The 17983-nt window shown below is 42.6% G+C and overlaps 1 protein-coding gene across 1 annotated transcript in view; it reads right to left on the bottom strand.

Moving 5' to 3' along the window:
- PHF6 (PHD finger protein 6) overlaps nt 1-17983 on the bottom strand; it is an 80741-nt gene that overhangs the window by 28409 nt on the left and 34349 nt on the right. Inside the window, exons 5-6 of the mRNA XM_073599182.1 lie at nt 7082-7125; nt 5916-6085 (exon numbers count right to left, since the gene is read on the bottom strand). Coding sequence (XP_073455283.1) covers nt 5916-6085; nt 7082-7125 — 214 coding nt within the window. The remainder of the gene's footprint in view (nt 1-5915; nt 6086-7081; nt 7126-17983) is intronic.

Raw genomic sequence — 17983 nt, 5'->3', positions numbered from 1 at the left:
AAGATCCTCCAGGGTCCTGAGTGTGATTTACCTAAGCCTTGCAGCACGACCCATTAGGCTCACAATAGCAGATTGTCCAGGTAACCGACAATTAAAACCTCTGCAAGCGCAGAAGGGCCAATACAGGGACCAGGATTTTGGTGAAGACCTGTGGAGCCAAAGAGACTGAAAGGGAGAGCTACAAACTCGAAATGCAAGTCCCCCACAGCAATCCAAAAGGAACCTCTGATGGTAGCGACAACTGTGGCTGTGAAGATGAGCATCCTTGATGTCGATGAGGTCTTCCCTAGTGTAAGGGGGCTACAACTGAGCGTACTGACTCCATGCAAAACTTGTGCTTCTAACAAAGGAGTTCAGGGACTTTAGGTCCAGAATTAGTCCTTCTTCGGAACAAAAACTTTAGAATAGAACCCCTTGACCCGTTCAGAGGATGGAACTGGTTGTAGGACTCCCTGATCCAAGAGTCCTTGGACCGCATGTCACCTAGACACTACGGAGAGAGATGGAGTTTGGAGGGAAAGAAATGGTCAGTGACAAGGACTGAAAATCTATCTTGTAGTTGGAAGAAATAACCTCCAAGATGTATCTGTCCGGAATGCAAGCGAACTTGCTTGCACAAGCAAAGACATCCCAGCCACCTTAAATCGTTAAGGTAAAAGCGCCCTTCATGTGAAAATTGGCTTCTTAAAAGACTTAAAGGTTCTTGGACTGTCAAAAATGTTTCATGGCAAGGGAGGCAAAAGATATAGCGGTCTTGGAGGTGGAGCCCTGGTCACAAAAAAAAAAAAAATAATATTTGTGAGCTGAAAAGGATGGTCCCATTTTGCAATGAGAGTCCTTCAGCTTCCACATTTGAGGGAGAAAAGTGTTCTTTGCTCCCCCTGGCATCCTTGATGATCTCATCCAAGGACGCAGCAAGACAGGCAGTTGCCCGCAAAAGGCATTTTCATAAGCACTTTCTTGGAAGTCTGGGTCAACCGACTAGCACTTAAAGTGGTGTTCTGGACGAAATTATACTTTTTAAATAAAAAGACCCCTATAATACACAAGCTTAATGTATTCTAGTAAAGTTAGTCTGTAAACTAAGGTCTGTTTTGTTGGTTTATAGCAGTAGTTTTTTTTTTATAAACTTACAGCAGGCTGTGGCCATCTTAAGTGTGGGCATCTGAAGCCAGACTGTATTTCTTCCTGGATCTCATCCTTGCAGATCTCGCACATGCTCAGTGCAGCACAAGCAGTGTAATAGGTTTCAGGTCAGGTTTCCATAGCAACGGCAGTGTCAGAGGAAGTTGCCGCCCCTTCCCAGAAGGCATTGCAAACAGGAAATGATGCGATGGGCCACGGCCAGGGAGGAGGAAGTGAAAAATGAATACAGCAGATATACAGTAAGTGCTGAGAAAAAAAAATTTAAAAATATCCAATTTGTTTACAGTGCACAGTTTAGTGAGGGATGCTGAAGAGTTGTAAAAGTGGGTGGAACTCCACTTTAAACGAGAAGTATGGAGACACACACACATATTTATACTCGCCTAGATGAATGCAGCATCTGCTCCCCTCTGGCTCAAACACAGATCAACTAGTTCTCCCCCTCAGCTGACTGACAGTCCTGGCTCGCTGCTCTGCCCAGCCAGGGCTCAGTAAGGCACTAAGCTGTGGGAGGGGCTGGCTGGCAGAACAAATTGCACTTCTGTGATCCATAGGGGAAGTATAGCCAAAAAAGCTTTGGCCATACTTCTTTTAAGCCAGAGGAAGCAAAGTAGGACCACCATGGAGTACTCTCCAACTTCTTGTCTGTAGGGTCCCAAAAGGAAGGGGCTTCACTCAGAAGGAAAAAAACGGTAGCTTTGTCAGGTGGGAAACAGAGAGGTCCACCACTGGAAAATGGTCCACTTTTTAACAAACGCTTCCTAAAAAAGGGATAGCGGACAGCGAAACTGTAAGGGCAGAGAGAATGGCTTGGGCATGCCCACAGTTTGTAGATAAGATTGTCGAAAAAGGGATTGTACAGAAAAAACTTTGGAACATCTCTTTGGTTTGTAAGTCCCAAGAGACTTGAGCCTGTAGTTCAGGGCTGGGAAACCTCCATCTGCAGGGTTTCCCAGATTGCTGTAATAAGCTGAGAGACTAATCCTTGCTCACACGCTAACTTAGCTACCAGCAGGTACTCTTCACTATCTGAGGAGGGATCCTTCACAGGGGACTCCAGGCGATGTCATCTGATACTGACGTGGGAAGGAGTGGGCGCTTGGTACTGGGCTTACACAATAAGGCCCTTTCCATGCGCAAAAAAAATTCTCCATGGCTACGGCAAAAGTGCAAAAAGTTAAGGGGGGGACAAAATGGCTGCTTAAAAGAAACAGCCACAAACTCTGACACTCTACATGCAGAAATGAGACAAACGAGAGTGGAGAGGAGGATATTTTGGGTATCTTGAAGGGAGGCTTTCATTGGGCCGATAAAACTATACTAAAAAGGTCCCATGTAGGAAAGAGGGGTGTAGAAGGTGGAGCAACCCACTTGGATAAATGTACAAACCAGGAAGAGAGAGACAAGGGACGCTTAAAAGAATGGCTGTAGCAGAAACCTGGCCCTTCACATTGCTTAGGACAAAAAAATCCGTGCCCCTTGAAGAAAAGCTAAAATGGGAGCAATCGAAAGGGTACAAGGATGCAACCCCAGAGGATCATAGTATGTGCAGTAGGCCCTCCAGGTGAGACAACTGATAAAACAATAAGTTGACCTCTGGGTTCGCAGCATCGAAATGACAGCCGGAGAAGACCCTTACATTCCAGCACTGCCGATAAACCCAGCAACTGTAAAGCAGGGTGGATGACTAGACCTTGGGAGAGAAGATCTGGTTAGAGCAGAAGGCGCCATGGTACATCATCAACCAAACCATCTGCAAACCAGACCCTGCGTGGACGGTTCGGAGTCTCAAAACACGGGAACCTTCTGATTGGGACTATACATGAAGATCCATGCCTTGAGTGCCCCAGTACTGACAAATCTGGTGGTCCATCAGAGACCATTCCCCATGAACCAGGATCTGGGGGCTGCTATAGACCGCTTGCCATTTGTACAATCTCAGAACGTGGACTTCAGGCAAGGTAGGGACAGTAAGTTCCACCCAACTGATAATCTTACACCTCCAGGGCCGTGGCTGAGCTCCTGGTGCCACCCTGGTGAATAATCTAAGCCACTGCTGTGAACTGCCTGACTGTAACTTGAAAGTGCTACTCTCAAACAGAGTCATCCAATCAGAGAGAAAGCACGAGAGCGACGGACCCTCAGAGCTTGAGAAATTGTTGGGGAGACAGGTTGTTTTCTCAGGGGACCATCGACCCTGAACCAACAAGTAACCCATTACACACATCTCCCACACCCAAAGAGACTGGCGTCCATAGAGAGTATGCACAGCGATCTAAAAATAGGCATTTTATTTATACAAAAACTGCTCTGGATGAACCGACCCCTTTACTATTGAATTTTTGCTGGTACACCTTCTAACCCACGTTGTACAATACAAAGACAACTTTTGGCAGTTGATTATAGACTACAATACTTACTTCAAGCTCCCAAAGAAGCGTGTCAGCGTGAAACATGTAGAGCTCCAAGCTTTTCTACCCTCTATATCAACCTTCACCAGGCCTACCTAAATATTGATGACTGCATCTGTACAAATCTCATGGCAAGTTACAGTTTGGCCTATGAATGGTTATGGTGATGTCTTTGTGGTAGTTTTACTAGCATATGGTGCTAGGAATTTTTAACTTCACTTTGTCATTTGTGTTGTGGTGCCTTAAAGGTCCATTTGGAGCTCAATTTTGTCTATAATTGAGGATGTGGCACGCTGGATAGCAGCATCCATAGCACCACCCTGTAGGGATGCCTTCTTTTCATAGAGAGTATGCATTGAGGGGGAGAAGGACTTGCCAGACAGCTGAAGAGAAGAACAAAGCCACCAAGTCAGACGCCATGGTCGGGTGAGAAAAGACGAATGTGACAGTCCAGCGACCCCAGGACTTGGCCAAAAACTCCCTCTACAGAGGTCTGAAACAGATATACGCATAAGTGGCCGCTTCAAAAGGAAGCAACCATCAGACCAAGGACGCTCATGGAAAAGTGGACAGAGGCACTCCACAGGAATATTAGGTGATGAAGGTGCATCTTCTTGAGTTTTTCCTGTAAAAGGAAAACCCTGGTCACAGTGGTATCCAAAATAAGCCCCAGGTACTCTAAGCGAGGAGAAGCAAGAAGGACTGACTTGCAAAGATTCAATGTCAATCCAAAGTCCTCCAGTGATTGACAGTGATTGTTCCAGGTCCAACGTAGACTTCGCTCGGAAGAGCAGGTTGACCAGATAGTCCATTAAAATCCTGCATAGGCACAGGAGAGCCAGTACCTTGAAGATTTAGGGTGCCAGTCCAAGGAAGGCTACCAATGAGTGCTCCAACTCCATCTGAAAACTTGTGTACGTTTGAAGGGTGTTCGGGGGCCTAGAAATCCAAAAGTTGGTGGACATCATCTTTCCTGGGACTGAACAAATGGGAATAGAAACCCCTGAATCTTTCGTGAGAATAGACCTCGGGCTATCACTCTTATGAAGGAGATTTAAAACTGCAGAACACAGGTCCGCTAGGTGCTGAGGGGAAGGACGTAATTTGGAAGCAAGAACCGATCTGGCAGAAGGGGCTGGAATACTAACTTGTAGCCTGAGGAGACCACTTCTTAAAACCCTATTGCCTGAGACATGGGACTGCCAAAGTTCTGCAAACAGTAGGAGAGGTCCCTTCACCTTGAGATGAGGGTGCTCTGCATGCAGAGATGGGCTTCTCCATGGAGGAGGAGGACGGGCCAGTTTTTGACGCGTCTCCTTATACTTCCGAGCTGAGGTAGACAGTCTTGCCATAGGTGATATTTTTAAAAAGGTCATCCAAGAATGCACTGAAAAGGCAAGCACCCACAAGGGCATCTCAATAGAACCTTCTTGGATGTCTGCTCCACAGACCAGTAACTAAAGCAGAATTCCAGTCAACATACAAAATCCACCCTGTGTGTGTTTGAAAAAAAAAAAAAAATCAAACTTGTATATTAAACAAAACAAAAAAACAAAAAAAAAAAAAACTTTTCAGACTGCTAAATGTCCGATTAGAAAACTAATTCAGACATTGAGTAACCCACCCTCCTCTTCACCAAAAATGGTTGTCCCGAGCAGCCAAATTTGAACAGGCTACCGTGCCTGCGTTTCCTGCAAAAAAAAAAAAAAAAAAAAGGTGCTTGCACCTTTTTAGAAACACGGTCGCAGGGAAAATCGCATGGTGCTTTTGACTGCAGGTTGACATGCCATTAATTTGCTGCGGGTGCAGGAACAGGTGCAATTCACAACTGAGCCACCTTAGGGAACTGTTCAGAATTGGTAGCTGCTTGACTGACAGCAGACTGGGCTGTACAAAAGGCCACAAAGTTACTGCAGGTTTCCTGGAGAGACTGCAAATGCCATAGGATGTAGTGACCACAAGCAAGTCAGGAGTGACTGATATAAATGACAGTGTGCCTACCCTACAATAAATGTGTGAACACCCAAGCCCTTTTTAGCAAGTCTGTGCAGATAGCCATCATAGCAAACAAAAGGGGCCAAAATTTTTACATGTAAGTGTAAAATGGTATGCCCTTAAATGCCTGATTTGGTATTCTGACAGAGCTGCATTATTAATATTTAGGCATGTGACCAAAATACAAAAAAAAAATTTAATGAGGATTTGATGATTATCTGCAAACCTCTTCTATCAAATCAAGAAAAAGATTTTACGATTGTTTAAAAGGTTACAATCTCTCGCTTACTTCACAAAAAGTTTAACAATCAATGCATTTACAGCCAACCCAGAAACACCCTTAAAAAGTAGCTAGCTACTTACACTGGAGCTGCTTTCTGTCTCTTCTGTACAGTGTGAAGATGGGAGTTTGCTTTCCTCTGACTGCCCTCTGGAATTTGTGGTTCTGGACTTTCCGCGGGATCCTCTCCCTCTACCACGGTGGCGAGGAGATGGACTCAAATCTCTGTGACCAAACCCTTCTTCCAACTCATCTAAAAAAACATTTAGCAAATAAAGTTATCAAGTATATTTATCAGTGTCAATGTGTTTGCTTTATAATGCTTAAAAGAGAAGTTTGGGAATGCAGGGGAAAAAAAAAAAATAAAAAAAAAAAAAACACACACCCCTCACTTAGATGGCTGCAGCACCGATCCCAGCTGCAGCTGTCTCCGGCTTCTATGCAGAGAACTGATCGATCAAACACTGCTGATCACTCAGTTCTCCCCCTCCGCTCTGTGACTGTCAAGCACCGGCTCTGTACTCTGTAAAATCAGATCTTTCCCAAGCTTGGACTGGCTGAGTGATGTCAGCTGACAGTGGGCTTTAGCCCGCTGTCAGCTGAAAATGGGTCAAAGCAATGCAGCACTAACTGCACGCATGTGATCCATAGAAGTATAGCCAAAAATGTTTTGGCTATACTTCTCCACTTCACCCAAGAGAGGACTTTCCATTTTTCTGCCTCCTCCCCCCTCCTGTATCACTTCTGGATACATTCATTTTTTTGTGGATGAGCAGGTATCTGGCTTTGACAGGTACCCGCTGCCACTTCCGCTCGGATCCCCTAGTCAATTAGAGCAGAAGTTTGCCCCTCCTTTGCCCGCAGGCTTCTGGGACATGTTACAGGTCCCAGAAGGGTGAGGGTTCATTCACAAAGCGCATCGTGGCTCCCTGCATGCAGAGTGGGAAGCCGGTTGTAAAGCCGCAAGGAGTCACATCCGGCTTCCCTTAGTAAATATGCTAACGCTAGGGACCCAAAGACCAGTAAAGAATGAGCCCAGGTGAGAACGGCTCTGGATACTGGGACAGGTAAGTATCCTTTTATTAAAAGGTCAGCAGCTACAGTATTTATAACTGCTGACATAACTTTTTTTCCATACAGCCTGAAGGTCCTCTTTAAAAAGGCATAACAAGTCACCTGCAATGACATACAGTACATCAGAGGACTCTATAAAAACCTCAAGCCAAGTATTTTAAATCTGGATATATACCTTCTGAGTTATGCAGCTGTTCCTTGTGTTTTCTGCAATAAATCCTACAATTAGAAAGAACTAGAGATTAAAATAAGGCAAAGAGTAGTATAAAAAATTTTTTACATCAGTCAGCAGTCCTCAGGATTACAGTCACTTGAAGCGGTATTAAACCTAAAATGTAATAAATTGCAGCTTACCAATAATTAGATGTGGTGGGTTGCATTTGTTTACTTTTTTCTTTTGGTCCTATGTACATACAGGAGCTTTTTTTTTAAATTTTTCCTCCCCTGGATGCCTATACTTCAGGGGAGGAAAAAGCATTAAAAACGTACCTAAAGCTGCATTTTGCAAACACGTTTAGGCCTATAAAGTGCTTAAGCGTTGTGTCATTTCACTGACAAGAATATTAATTTATTCTGGTAATTGGAATGAGCGAATGCCCAAAAGCTAAAGCACACAGACGCGTTTAGGTGCATCAAATGTTTTTTCTTGTTCAAACACTTTATTTGCAGGAAAGGACATGGTACAGTAAAATACGTCACTGGTAAACAATGTAACATATTGTGAAAGGTACAGTCAGTCATTTAGGGATAAGAAAGGGTATAACCAAGTGCTCAGTATGGGAGTCCAACAAAAGCTAAATTGTTAGAGAACATTAGACACTTGGTGTCCAGAACGCAAAGTTAACTCGTACATAGTACATCGTCATGACAGAAATGTAACTATTGAACATAAAGTCAGCGAGTGAAGCAGAAAAACGGGGGCCCCAAATAGTGAGATGTCGGGGGGGGGGCGGTCGACAGTTACAGAAGAAGAAAGCAAGTGTAGGTTTTAAGGCTTCAGTGAGCCGTAACGGGGGGGGGGGGGTGAGATAGGGTGAGAGAGCTCATGTAGAGTATAGAGGAGAAGGTAGAAAGGGGTGGGGGAAGGGGTGTTTATCCCCACTGGAGGGTAGTTATGGACGTAAAAGTGAGTGATCAAAGTTAGCGGGCAAGTAGTGCTCTACCCAGGGGCTCCAGAGTTTTTCATATTTGGATACTTTGTCCAACAGCACAGCTTCTATTTTGGTGGATCAAAGCCTGTGTTACTCTGTTTTGGGTTGCCAGTATGCATAGGGTGGGGGTTTTCCACGCTCTTGCAATTGTTTGTTTAGCTGCAGTTGTTACCTGGAGGCATAATTTTGAACTGTCTGTGTGTAATAGAGGGCGGCTTCAGGTTCGAGAGCACTACGGTTGGGTCTGGTGTTACGGAAGTGTCAAAAAGTTTACAAAGGATGCGGAACACATCCAACCAGAAGGTTTGTACCACTGGACATTCCCACCATATGTGGAAGTGAGTGCCTGCAGAGTTGCAGCCCCGAAAGCAATGAGAAGAATATAAGGGCAGGAATTTGGATATTCTGGCAGGGACCAAGTACCGCCTAGTGAGAATTTTATTGTTAGTTTCTGGGGGGACAATATTCTGTGAGACAGCCTTGGTGGCATCCCAGATATGGATCCAGTCAGCAGGGTCCAAGGTGCAATTGAGGCCCCTCACCCATTTAGCAATGTAAAAGAGGGCACTAGAGTTTCCGGGCTCCAACAGGTGTCTATATAGATCAGAAATAAGTCCTCTCCTGTGGGGACATCAAGTTTTTTTTTTTTGACGCTGGAAGGCTCCTCTCCTGAGCACTCTCACCGTTTTTTGTTTTTTTTCTGCCTCTGAACGCCTGCATGGACACATAGGCCAACATTGAGGGAGCATGCAGTGTATGGCAGCTGGGAATGGGGGTTGGTGAGATTTAAGAGCAGGAGAACAGTGCACAGGACATTACAGGGGAGAAATAAGTGTAGGAGGAAGATATGACAGTGGGCAGAATTTGAATGAGTCAAGTGTTGAAGGTATGACAGTAGGCAATATGCACAGGTGAGAAATAGGCCATAAGCAGGAGTCCTGAAGTATGACAGGGGACATTATGTGCACCAGAGAATTGTAGGCGAGAGAGTAAGACAACTGAAAAAACGGTTATCTTTTAACTTAGAGATTGGTAGTTACTGATCCTTTCATAATCAGAGACAAAATCACTACATGACAGGGATTGAAAAATAAGCCGCATTATGCATTTGTCTCCCATTTACAAACTTAGAAAGAAATTATAGAGCAGCAGTATTAGAACCAAGCATCTTCAAAATGGAGGACTTTACGGACGAGGAAAAGGCTAAAAATTAGTATCCAGGAAATGAGCCCCTATACAGTGGGGATCGAAAGTTTGGGCACCCCAGGTAAAAATGTGTATCAATGTGCATAACGAAGCCAAGGAAAGATGGAAAAATCTCCAAATGGCATCAAATTACAGATTAGACATTCTTATAATATGTCAAAAAAAAGTTAGATTTTATTTCCATCATTTACACTTTCAAAATTACAGAAAACAAAAAAATGGCGCCTGCAAAAGTTTGGGCACCCTGCAGAGTTAATATCTTGTACTGCCCCCTTTGGCAAGTATCACAGCTTGTAAACGCTTTTTGTAGCCAGCCAAGAGTCTTTCAATTCTTGTTTGAGGTATCTTTGCCCATTCTTCCTTACAAAAGTCTTCCAGTTCTTTGAGATTTCTGGGCTGTCTGTCACGCACTGCTCTTTTAAGGTCTATCCATAGATTTTCAATAATGTTGAGGTCAGGAAATTGTGAAGGCCATGGCAAAACCTTCAGTTTACACCACTTGATGTAATCCCCCGTGGATTTTGAGGTGTGTTTAGGATCATTATCCATTTGTAGAAGCCATCCTCTCTTTAACTTCAGCTTTTTCACAGATGGCATCAAGTTACCATACAAAATTTGCAGAAATTTTATTGAATCCATTTTTCCTTCTACTCGTGAAATGTTCCCTGTGCCACTGGCTGCAATACAACCCCAAAGCATGATTGATCCACCCCCATGCTTAACAGTTGGACAGAGGTTCTTTTCATTAAATTCTGTGCCCTTTCTTCTTCAAACGTACCTTTGCTCATTCCGGCCAAAAAGTTCTATTTTAACCTCAGCGGTCCACAGAACTTGTTTCCAAAATGCCTCAGGCTTGTCTATATGTTCATTTGCAAAGTTCAAACGCTGATTTTTGTGGTGAGGATGCAGAAGAGGTTTTCTTCTGATGACTCTTCCATGAAGACCATATTTGTACAAGTATCTCTTTATAGTGGAATAGTGTACCACAACTCCAGTGTCTGCCAGATCTTTCTGGAGGGATCGTGCAGTCAAACGTGGGTTTTGAATTGCTTTTCTCACAATCCCGCGAGCTGTTCCGTCTGATATTTTTCTTGGTCTTCCAGATCTTGCTTTAACTTCCACTGTTCCTGATGACTGCCATTTCTTAATTACATTCCGAACAGAGGATATTGACATCTGAAAACGCTTTGCTATCTTCTTATAACCTTCTCCAGCTTTGTGAGCGTCAACTATTTTCAGTTTCAGTTTTCTAGACAACTGCTTAGAAGAACCCATGGTGCTGATTGTTGGGGCAAGGTCAGATGAGTCTGGCCATTTAAAACCTTTGAGATTGACTTCACCTGGTCTTCCCAGACGATGATTGAGAACAATCCATGACACTGGCAGGTCTCAGCTTCGCAAAGGGGGCAGTGCATGCTAGAAATTCTGCAAGGTGCCCAAACTTTTGCAGACGCCATTTTTTTGTTTTCTGTAATTTTGAAAGTGTAAATGATGGAAATAAAATCTAACTTTTTTTGACATATTATAAGAATGTCTAATCTGTAAATTTGATGCCATTTGGAGATTTTTCCATCTTTCCTTGGCTTCCTTATGCACATTAATACACATTTTTACCTGGGGTGCCCAAACTTTCGATCCCCACTGTAATTAAAGTTTTTTTTGGGGAGGAGTGGAGATGGTGGGGGACTGTATCAACAGTACCGCGGACTGTTAAAGTGGAGGATAGGATATTTAAACTAAAACAGAAGAAGGAGGAGTGTATCCGTGGAATTAGGGAGGTTTCAAAACCAGGTTCATGGCTAGTCATGGTCCATTAACAATGGAGGTAGTGCTGAAGAATTGGGAGATTTGGGGAATTTGTCACTGTAGATTTTTTTTTAAACAGGAAATGGGGCAGTGAAGCTGAGATTCCCATTGTGCAAAAGACAGTAAAAAGGAGACATTAATATTCGGCATACTGCACTGAATAATCACATTTTTTACAGGTTCATTAAGGAACAAAGAGGTTAACCACTTGTGCAGACCAGGCCACTCTGACACTTCTATCCTACACGTGAAAAATCAATATTTTTTGCTAGAAAATTACTTAGAACATACACTATATATTATAATAGAGATATATATATATATATATATATATATATATATATATATATATATATATATATATATATAGAGATATATATAGAGAGATATCTATCTATAGATATCTCTCTATAGAGAGATATCTATAGAGAGATAGATAGATATATCTCACACACACACACTATATAATAGGTAGGTGCTAGTAAGAGTAATTTTACTAGGGTTTGTCCAGCACAGGCAAATTTAGGCAGGCCTATGCTGCAAGCTAAGCCTATGTTTTGATCTGGGGGCTGGGAGTGGTCAGAGTAGCAGTGGGTGTGACCACCTGTGCTCTTAGTTCTGGGGCGCCTCCCCTGCTTTCAGAGAGAAGATTCTGGAAGAGGGGCTTGGCCTAGAGCTGGAGTGGCAGGCAGCTCATGTGGGAGCCCTGACCAATCCCCAATCTGTATTGGCAGGAGGCGGGCCTCCTATATAAGCTGAGGTGATATGCCAGGGGGGGGGAGAAGTCGGCTGAGTGAAGTGAGGAATGGAATGCTAAGCAGCAGGAGGCCATCCCCATTTGGGGGGTGGGTGCCGATCGCAGTAAAAGGCCCGGGGAGAACTGTGAGGGAACACTGCCTCTACACAGTCACTGGCAATGTCTCTTTCACCACACGGTCCGTGGCAGGGAACTTCTGGAGCAGAGGGGCAGGAGAAGCTGTCGGTACGCATGGTTCGGTTAAGTTCCTCATCAAGGACTCAGGACTGAGGAAGGTCGGTGAGTGTTACCACAGTGGAGGGCTGGAGGTACCATGAAGTCTGTGAGGGAATGCTGCTTTTACACAGTCATTAGCAGAGTCTTCATCAAACACACGGTGGATGATGGGGAGTTCTGGATCAGAGAAGAGAGACTGTGGGGATCTGTGTCAAGTCGATGTGGCCTGAGGGCACATGATTTGCAAGTTGGGCTGACTAGTCCACCTAAAGTAATGCTTTTAAACTACTAGGCCTCCAGGGAGAGGTTTTGCAGGCCTCAGGCCTAGTAGCAGCGAGCAGCCAGAGCCTGTAAAGGGACTTATTCAGAGTGGGCCCCTATTACCCATTAGAAGATGTGACATACTTTATTTCAGTAACTACAAGTGTGTGCAGGAGGAAACCAGTGTGGGTAGAAGGAAGCAAGATTGTGCAGGAGAAGTAACAGTCTGCATGGAGATGCAGGAGGAGCAACAGTCTGCATGGAGATGCAGGAGGAGATTTACATTTAATGTCCATGCGCATCTAATCTTCTGGCTCTAACATTGTGCTTAAATTATAAATATGGCAATGACAAATCCTATGGGCATCCCATTATTCCTATCCATATCCCAGTTGTACCCCCTAATAAAACACCAAAAAACAAAACCAGCAAAAGACTGTTCATTGTCTCTGGAAGTGATGTATGAAGTCTGGCAGTGGGGTGATTTAGCGGATTGTTTGTTACTAGCTGCAATACCCTGGATATATTTAGATAGATAGATAGATAGATTTTTTCCTTCTTTTTTTTCCAGCAGAGGTCCTAGAGAATAAAAAAGGTGGTTGTTGCAATTTTTTTTATGCCACACGGTATTTGCGCACCTGTTTTTCAAACACAATTTTTAAAGAAAAAAAAATATATAGAACTCACTTATTTGGTAAAATATAAAAGTGATGTTACACCAAGTAAAAAATGGATACCAAACATGTCATGCTTTAAAATTGTGCACGCTCGTGGAATGGCGACTATGATGCTTAAAATCTTCATAGGTGACGCTTTAAACATTTTTTTACAGGTTACCAGTTTAGAGTTACAAAAGAGGTCTAGAGCTAGAATTATTGCCCTCGCTATAACATTCATGGCGATACTTCACATGTGGCGCAAATACCATTTACACATGCGTGTGCGACCTACATAAGCAGTGGCCTCTGTGCAAGAGCATGGGGGGGTGCTTTTAAAAAACTTTTTTCATTCTTATTTAAAGAAAAAAAAAAAAACGCGCAAAACCGCTGACCATAAAAATGACAGTGAAAGCAAACAAAAAAAGGTGATACAAATAATATTGGCATCAATAAATAAACCACCAATAAAGTGAAAAAATAAACGCATATTCAAACTGATCAGAAGATTATAATACAAGCTCTGTGCCGCATCCCTAAACTTGATGCATCAAAACTATTAAAATAGTAAAAGGCGTGGGACTTTTCAGGCACAGCATTTTTTGTTTTTTTTTGTAAAATTTTAAAAGTTAAACTGCTTCCGAACCAGACGCCGCAGTTTTACTGCAGCAGGCTGGCTTCCCTGCGCGAAATCACGTTACTGTACGTGATCTCGCGGGGTCCGGATAGCAGGCGCGCACCCGCTGCACAACGGGGGTGCCGATGCTCATTGGCCGACGGTCGCGATGACCGCCGGCCACGAGCGATCGTGACCAGGAGACACAAAACAGGGGCGAGTGTGTGTAAACACACACTTCCCTTTCTGTTCTGACAGATGTGACAGATCATGTGTTCCTATTAGCTAGGAACCACGATCTGTCACTTCCTGTAGTTAGTCCCATCCCCCTTCAGTTACAATCATCTCCCAGGGAACACAGTTAACCCCTTCACCGCCCCCTAGTGTTAACCCCCTCACTGCCAGTGACATTTTTACAGTAATCAATGCATTTTTAATCACACTGATTGCTGTATTAATGCCAATGGTTCCAAATATGTGTCAAAATGGTCAGATGTGTCCACCATAATGTCGCAGTCACAATAAAAATCACAGATCGCCGCCATTACTAGTGAAAAAAAATAAATAAATAAAAATGGTATAAATCCCCTATTTTGTAGACACTATAACTTTTGCGCAAGCCAATCAATATACGCTGATTGCGTTTTTTTTTTTTACCAAATATATGTAGAATACATATCGGCCTAAACTGAGGAAAAAAAATCGTTTTTTTTATATTTTTTGGGGGATATTTACTATAGCAAAAAGTAAAAAATAATGCGTTTTTTTTCAAAATTGTCACTCTTTGTTCATAGCGCAAAAGATAAAAACCAAAGGCGATCAAATCCAACCAAAAAAAAGCTCTATTTGCGGGGAAAAAAAAGGGACGTCAATTTTGTTTGGGTACGTCGCACGACCGCTCAATTGTCAGTCAAAGCAAAGCAGTGTCGGTCAGGAAGGGGGTAAATTCTTCCGAGGCTGAAGTGGTTAAGCAAATTATAGGCTGGAGGAGGGGAAGGAGGAGAGGGTACTCTGGGACCCCTGCGCTTATATGTATGTGTACCCTTGCATCTCCACCCCTGAGGAAAAATTCCCTTGCAGGGTAATAAGCAATTAAGTAAAAATTTTCGTTGTATTGTGTGGAAAAAAAATTGGTTACTACAGTGCTGCCATTGTACAAGTTGACATATATAAGCAGAGGGTGCCCCATGAAGTATGAGAGAATTTGGCAGCCATGGACTGAGCCCATCTAGGCCACCTGTTAGCTGTCTACTACCGGACATGTAGAACTTGTGGTATTCCCCTTTTTTTTTTTTTTTTTTTTTTTTTTTTTTATTGACTTTGCGGGGGCCTCCCCCCCCCCCCTTCCCTTTTGGGCCCCCTTGTTTTATGGATGTTTATTCTGTAAGAATGAGACATCTGTTAACCCGTGGTGATATGTCTAGTACCAATGTTTTTTTACGTGACTGTTTACCCAATCTATGTAACTGCTATATTCTTAGGTCGAGAAGTATGTGTATTATACCATGTCTATTTTCTGTTTTTTTAAGAAAGACCAACCTTGTTGTAAAAAAAAAAAATTCGTTGTACGATTTGGGATGGGATTTATGTTCAGGTCGAACATTGGCTGTTTGCCCGTTCGCCAAACAGCGAATAATTTGGGCTGTTCGCGGCAAATTCGAAAGCCGCGGAACACCCTTTAAAAGTCTATGGGAGAAATCAAAAGTGATAATTTTAAAGGCTTATATGCATGGTATTGTCATAAAAAGTGTTTGGGGACCTGGGTCCTGCCCAAGGGGACATGTATCAATGCAAAAAAATAATATTCCTTTAAATTTCATACCTGGGGGGTGTGTATCGTATGCCTGTAAAGGGGCGCATGTTTCCTGTGTTTAGAACAGTCTGACAGCAAAATGACATTTCTAAAAGGAAAAAAAGTCATGTAAAACTCCTATCACTAGCTATAATGAATTGTCGGTCCGGCAATACACATAAAAGTTCATTGATAAAAACGGCATGGAATTTCCCCACATGGGAAAAAGAAAAAAAAGGCGTGGGGGTCCCCCTAAATTCCATACCAGGCCCTTCAGGTCTGGTATGGAGATTAAGGGGAACCCCGCGCCAGACTGGTGTGGGGGGTCCCCCTTGTATGGATTTTAAGGGGAACCCCGCGCCAAAATTAAAAAAAAAAAAAAAAAGGCGTGGGGTCCCCCCAAAAATCCATACCAGACCCTTATCCGAGCACACAACCTGGCAGGCCACAAGAAAAGAGGGGGGGACGAGAGAGCGCATTTTTTTCCCTGTGGGGAAATTCCATGCCGTTTTTATCAATGAACTTTTATGTGTATTGCCAGACCGACAATTCATTATAGCCGACGCTAGCGATAGTAGTTTTACATGACTTTTTTTTCCCTTTAGAAATGTCATTTTGCTGTCAGACTGTTCTAAACACGGGAAACATGCACCCCTTTACAGGCATACTGTAGACACCCCCAGGTACGAAATTTAAAGGAATATTACACTTTTATTGTTTCACTTTAAGCATTAATAAAATCACTGCTCCCGAAAAAATGCCGTTTTTAAAACTTCTTTTTACATTGATACATGTCCCCTGAGACAGGACCCAGGTCCCCAAACACTTTATGACAATAACTTGCATATAAGCCTTTAAAATGAGCCCTTTTGATTATGCATGTCCGTGTCCCATAGACTTTAATGGTGTTCGCATGTTCTGGATGCAAACCAAACCGGGGGGTGTTTGGCTCATCCCTAATTATGATTGATATGATTACTAAAATGTTTGTCATTCTATTTAGATGGCATTTATAGAAAGTCTGTGTTGATAGCTCCTGATGAAGAGGACTTTGTCCAAGAAACACGTTGAGCTGTAAAGACTACTATGAGCAATTACCACATTATCGAAATCGATTGATTTTATATACAATTGTATTTTAATGCAATTTGTTATTATATGGACTGAACTTGTCGAATTTTAGCAAATTTGAATAAATGTTAATTTTACTAAAAAAAAAAAAAAAAAAAAAAAAAAAAAAAAAAAAAACACAACATGCTGTGCCTTAAAAGTCCCACGCCTTTACTATTTCACTAGTTTCGATAAATCAAACAAAGATATGATAGAAATGAAAGTCCACTCCCTAAAGGGATCTATAGGACTCCACAAGGGGACCAATAAAAACAATCAATCTTGTGTGAAAATGAAAGTCCATTCCCAGAAGAATATTTCAGGGCTCCACTAGGGGGCCAGTGTAGTAGATTGTGTGAAAATGAAATGCCACCGTTCCATGTGTTTTAGTCCCAGCCACCTCAAACAGATATATGAACTCCCTAACCTGATAACCAGGATCTCCATATTTTAAGAGATCACTAGCGCAGGATAAACGAAATATGAATCATACCAGGTTATGGAAACAACCTTCACGCCTACCAGGTCCTCCCCTAGCGAAGCCTTATATATCCCTTTGGGAGTGGACTTTCATTTCTACTATACCATTGCTTGATTTATATTGAATATGCATTTATTTTTACACTTTATAGTTTTGGTTAGTTATGGTTTTATTTATTGGATGCCAACATTATTTGAATCACTTCTTTGTTTGCTTTCATTGTGATTTTTATGGTCAGAGGTTTTGCACACTCTATTATATTGGTTTTTTTTTTCCCTGCATCAGGATCATACTGTGTAGCATTACCCCCTAGCACAGAGCGCATAATTATTTGTTGGTTTATTTATTCTTTAAAAAAAAAAAACAAAAAAAAACAAAACACAACTTATATGTTTCCTTTCATTTCTTTTTTCTTAAATCACTTTTATTGCCCTCACAAGAAACGCAAACAGCCCTTGTGATAGCAATAAAGCATGACAGGTCCTCTTTATGGAGACATCTAGGATCTAAAAGATGACCCCTCCCGTCACTTGTAAAAGCGATACAGCGGATAATTAGGCCAGCAAGGACAACACAGAATGAAGAAAGCATCAGATGAGGCTAAACAAATTCCACCAACAAACTCCTGGGCCTCAATACCACCTTATACCTATGCAAAAAAAAAAAATCAGAAAAGGCTAGCAACTTGCCTCAGAGGTGATTGCTACAAGAAATACCACCTTGTAGGCAAAAGTAGAGAATATCTCCAATAGGTTCAGACTGCTGTTTCTGAACCACAGAGAGAACCAGATTCAGTTCTCATGGCGTCTCAGGGGAACAGACAGTAACTATATGGAGACTCCTCTGCAGAAAGGTCTTTAAGAGTAGGAGGCCAACAATCTCCGAAACAGAATAGAAAGGGCAGAGACCAGACTTTTGATGATGCAGAGAGCAAAATGCTGGTCCAGAACCAGTTGCACAATACAGGATTCTTCCCATGCAGTAACTTTTGAGGTGGAGGTCCCAAGACTCACATGAATTTAAAT

This window comes from Aquarana catesbeiana, linkage group LG09 (genome assembly GCF_042186555.1).
Source record: "Aquarana catesbeiana isolate 2022-GZ linkage group LG09, ASM4218655v1, whole genome shotgun sequence".
Classification (NCBI taxonomy): domain Eukaryota; kingdom Metazoa; phylum Chordata; class Amphibia; order Anura; family Ranidae; genus Aquarana; species Aquarana catesbeiana.
This window is presented reverse-complemented; position numbering and strand designations above follow the sequence as displayed.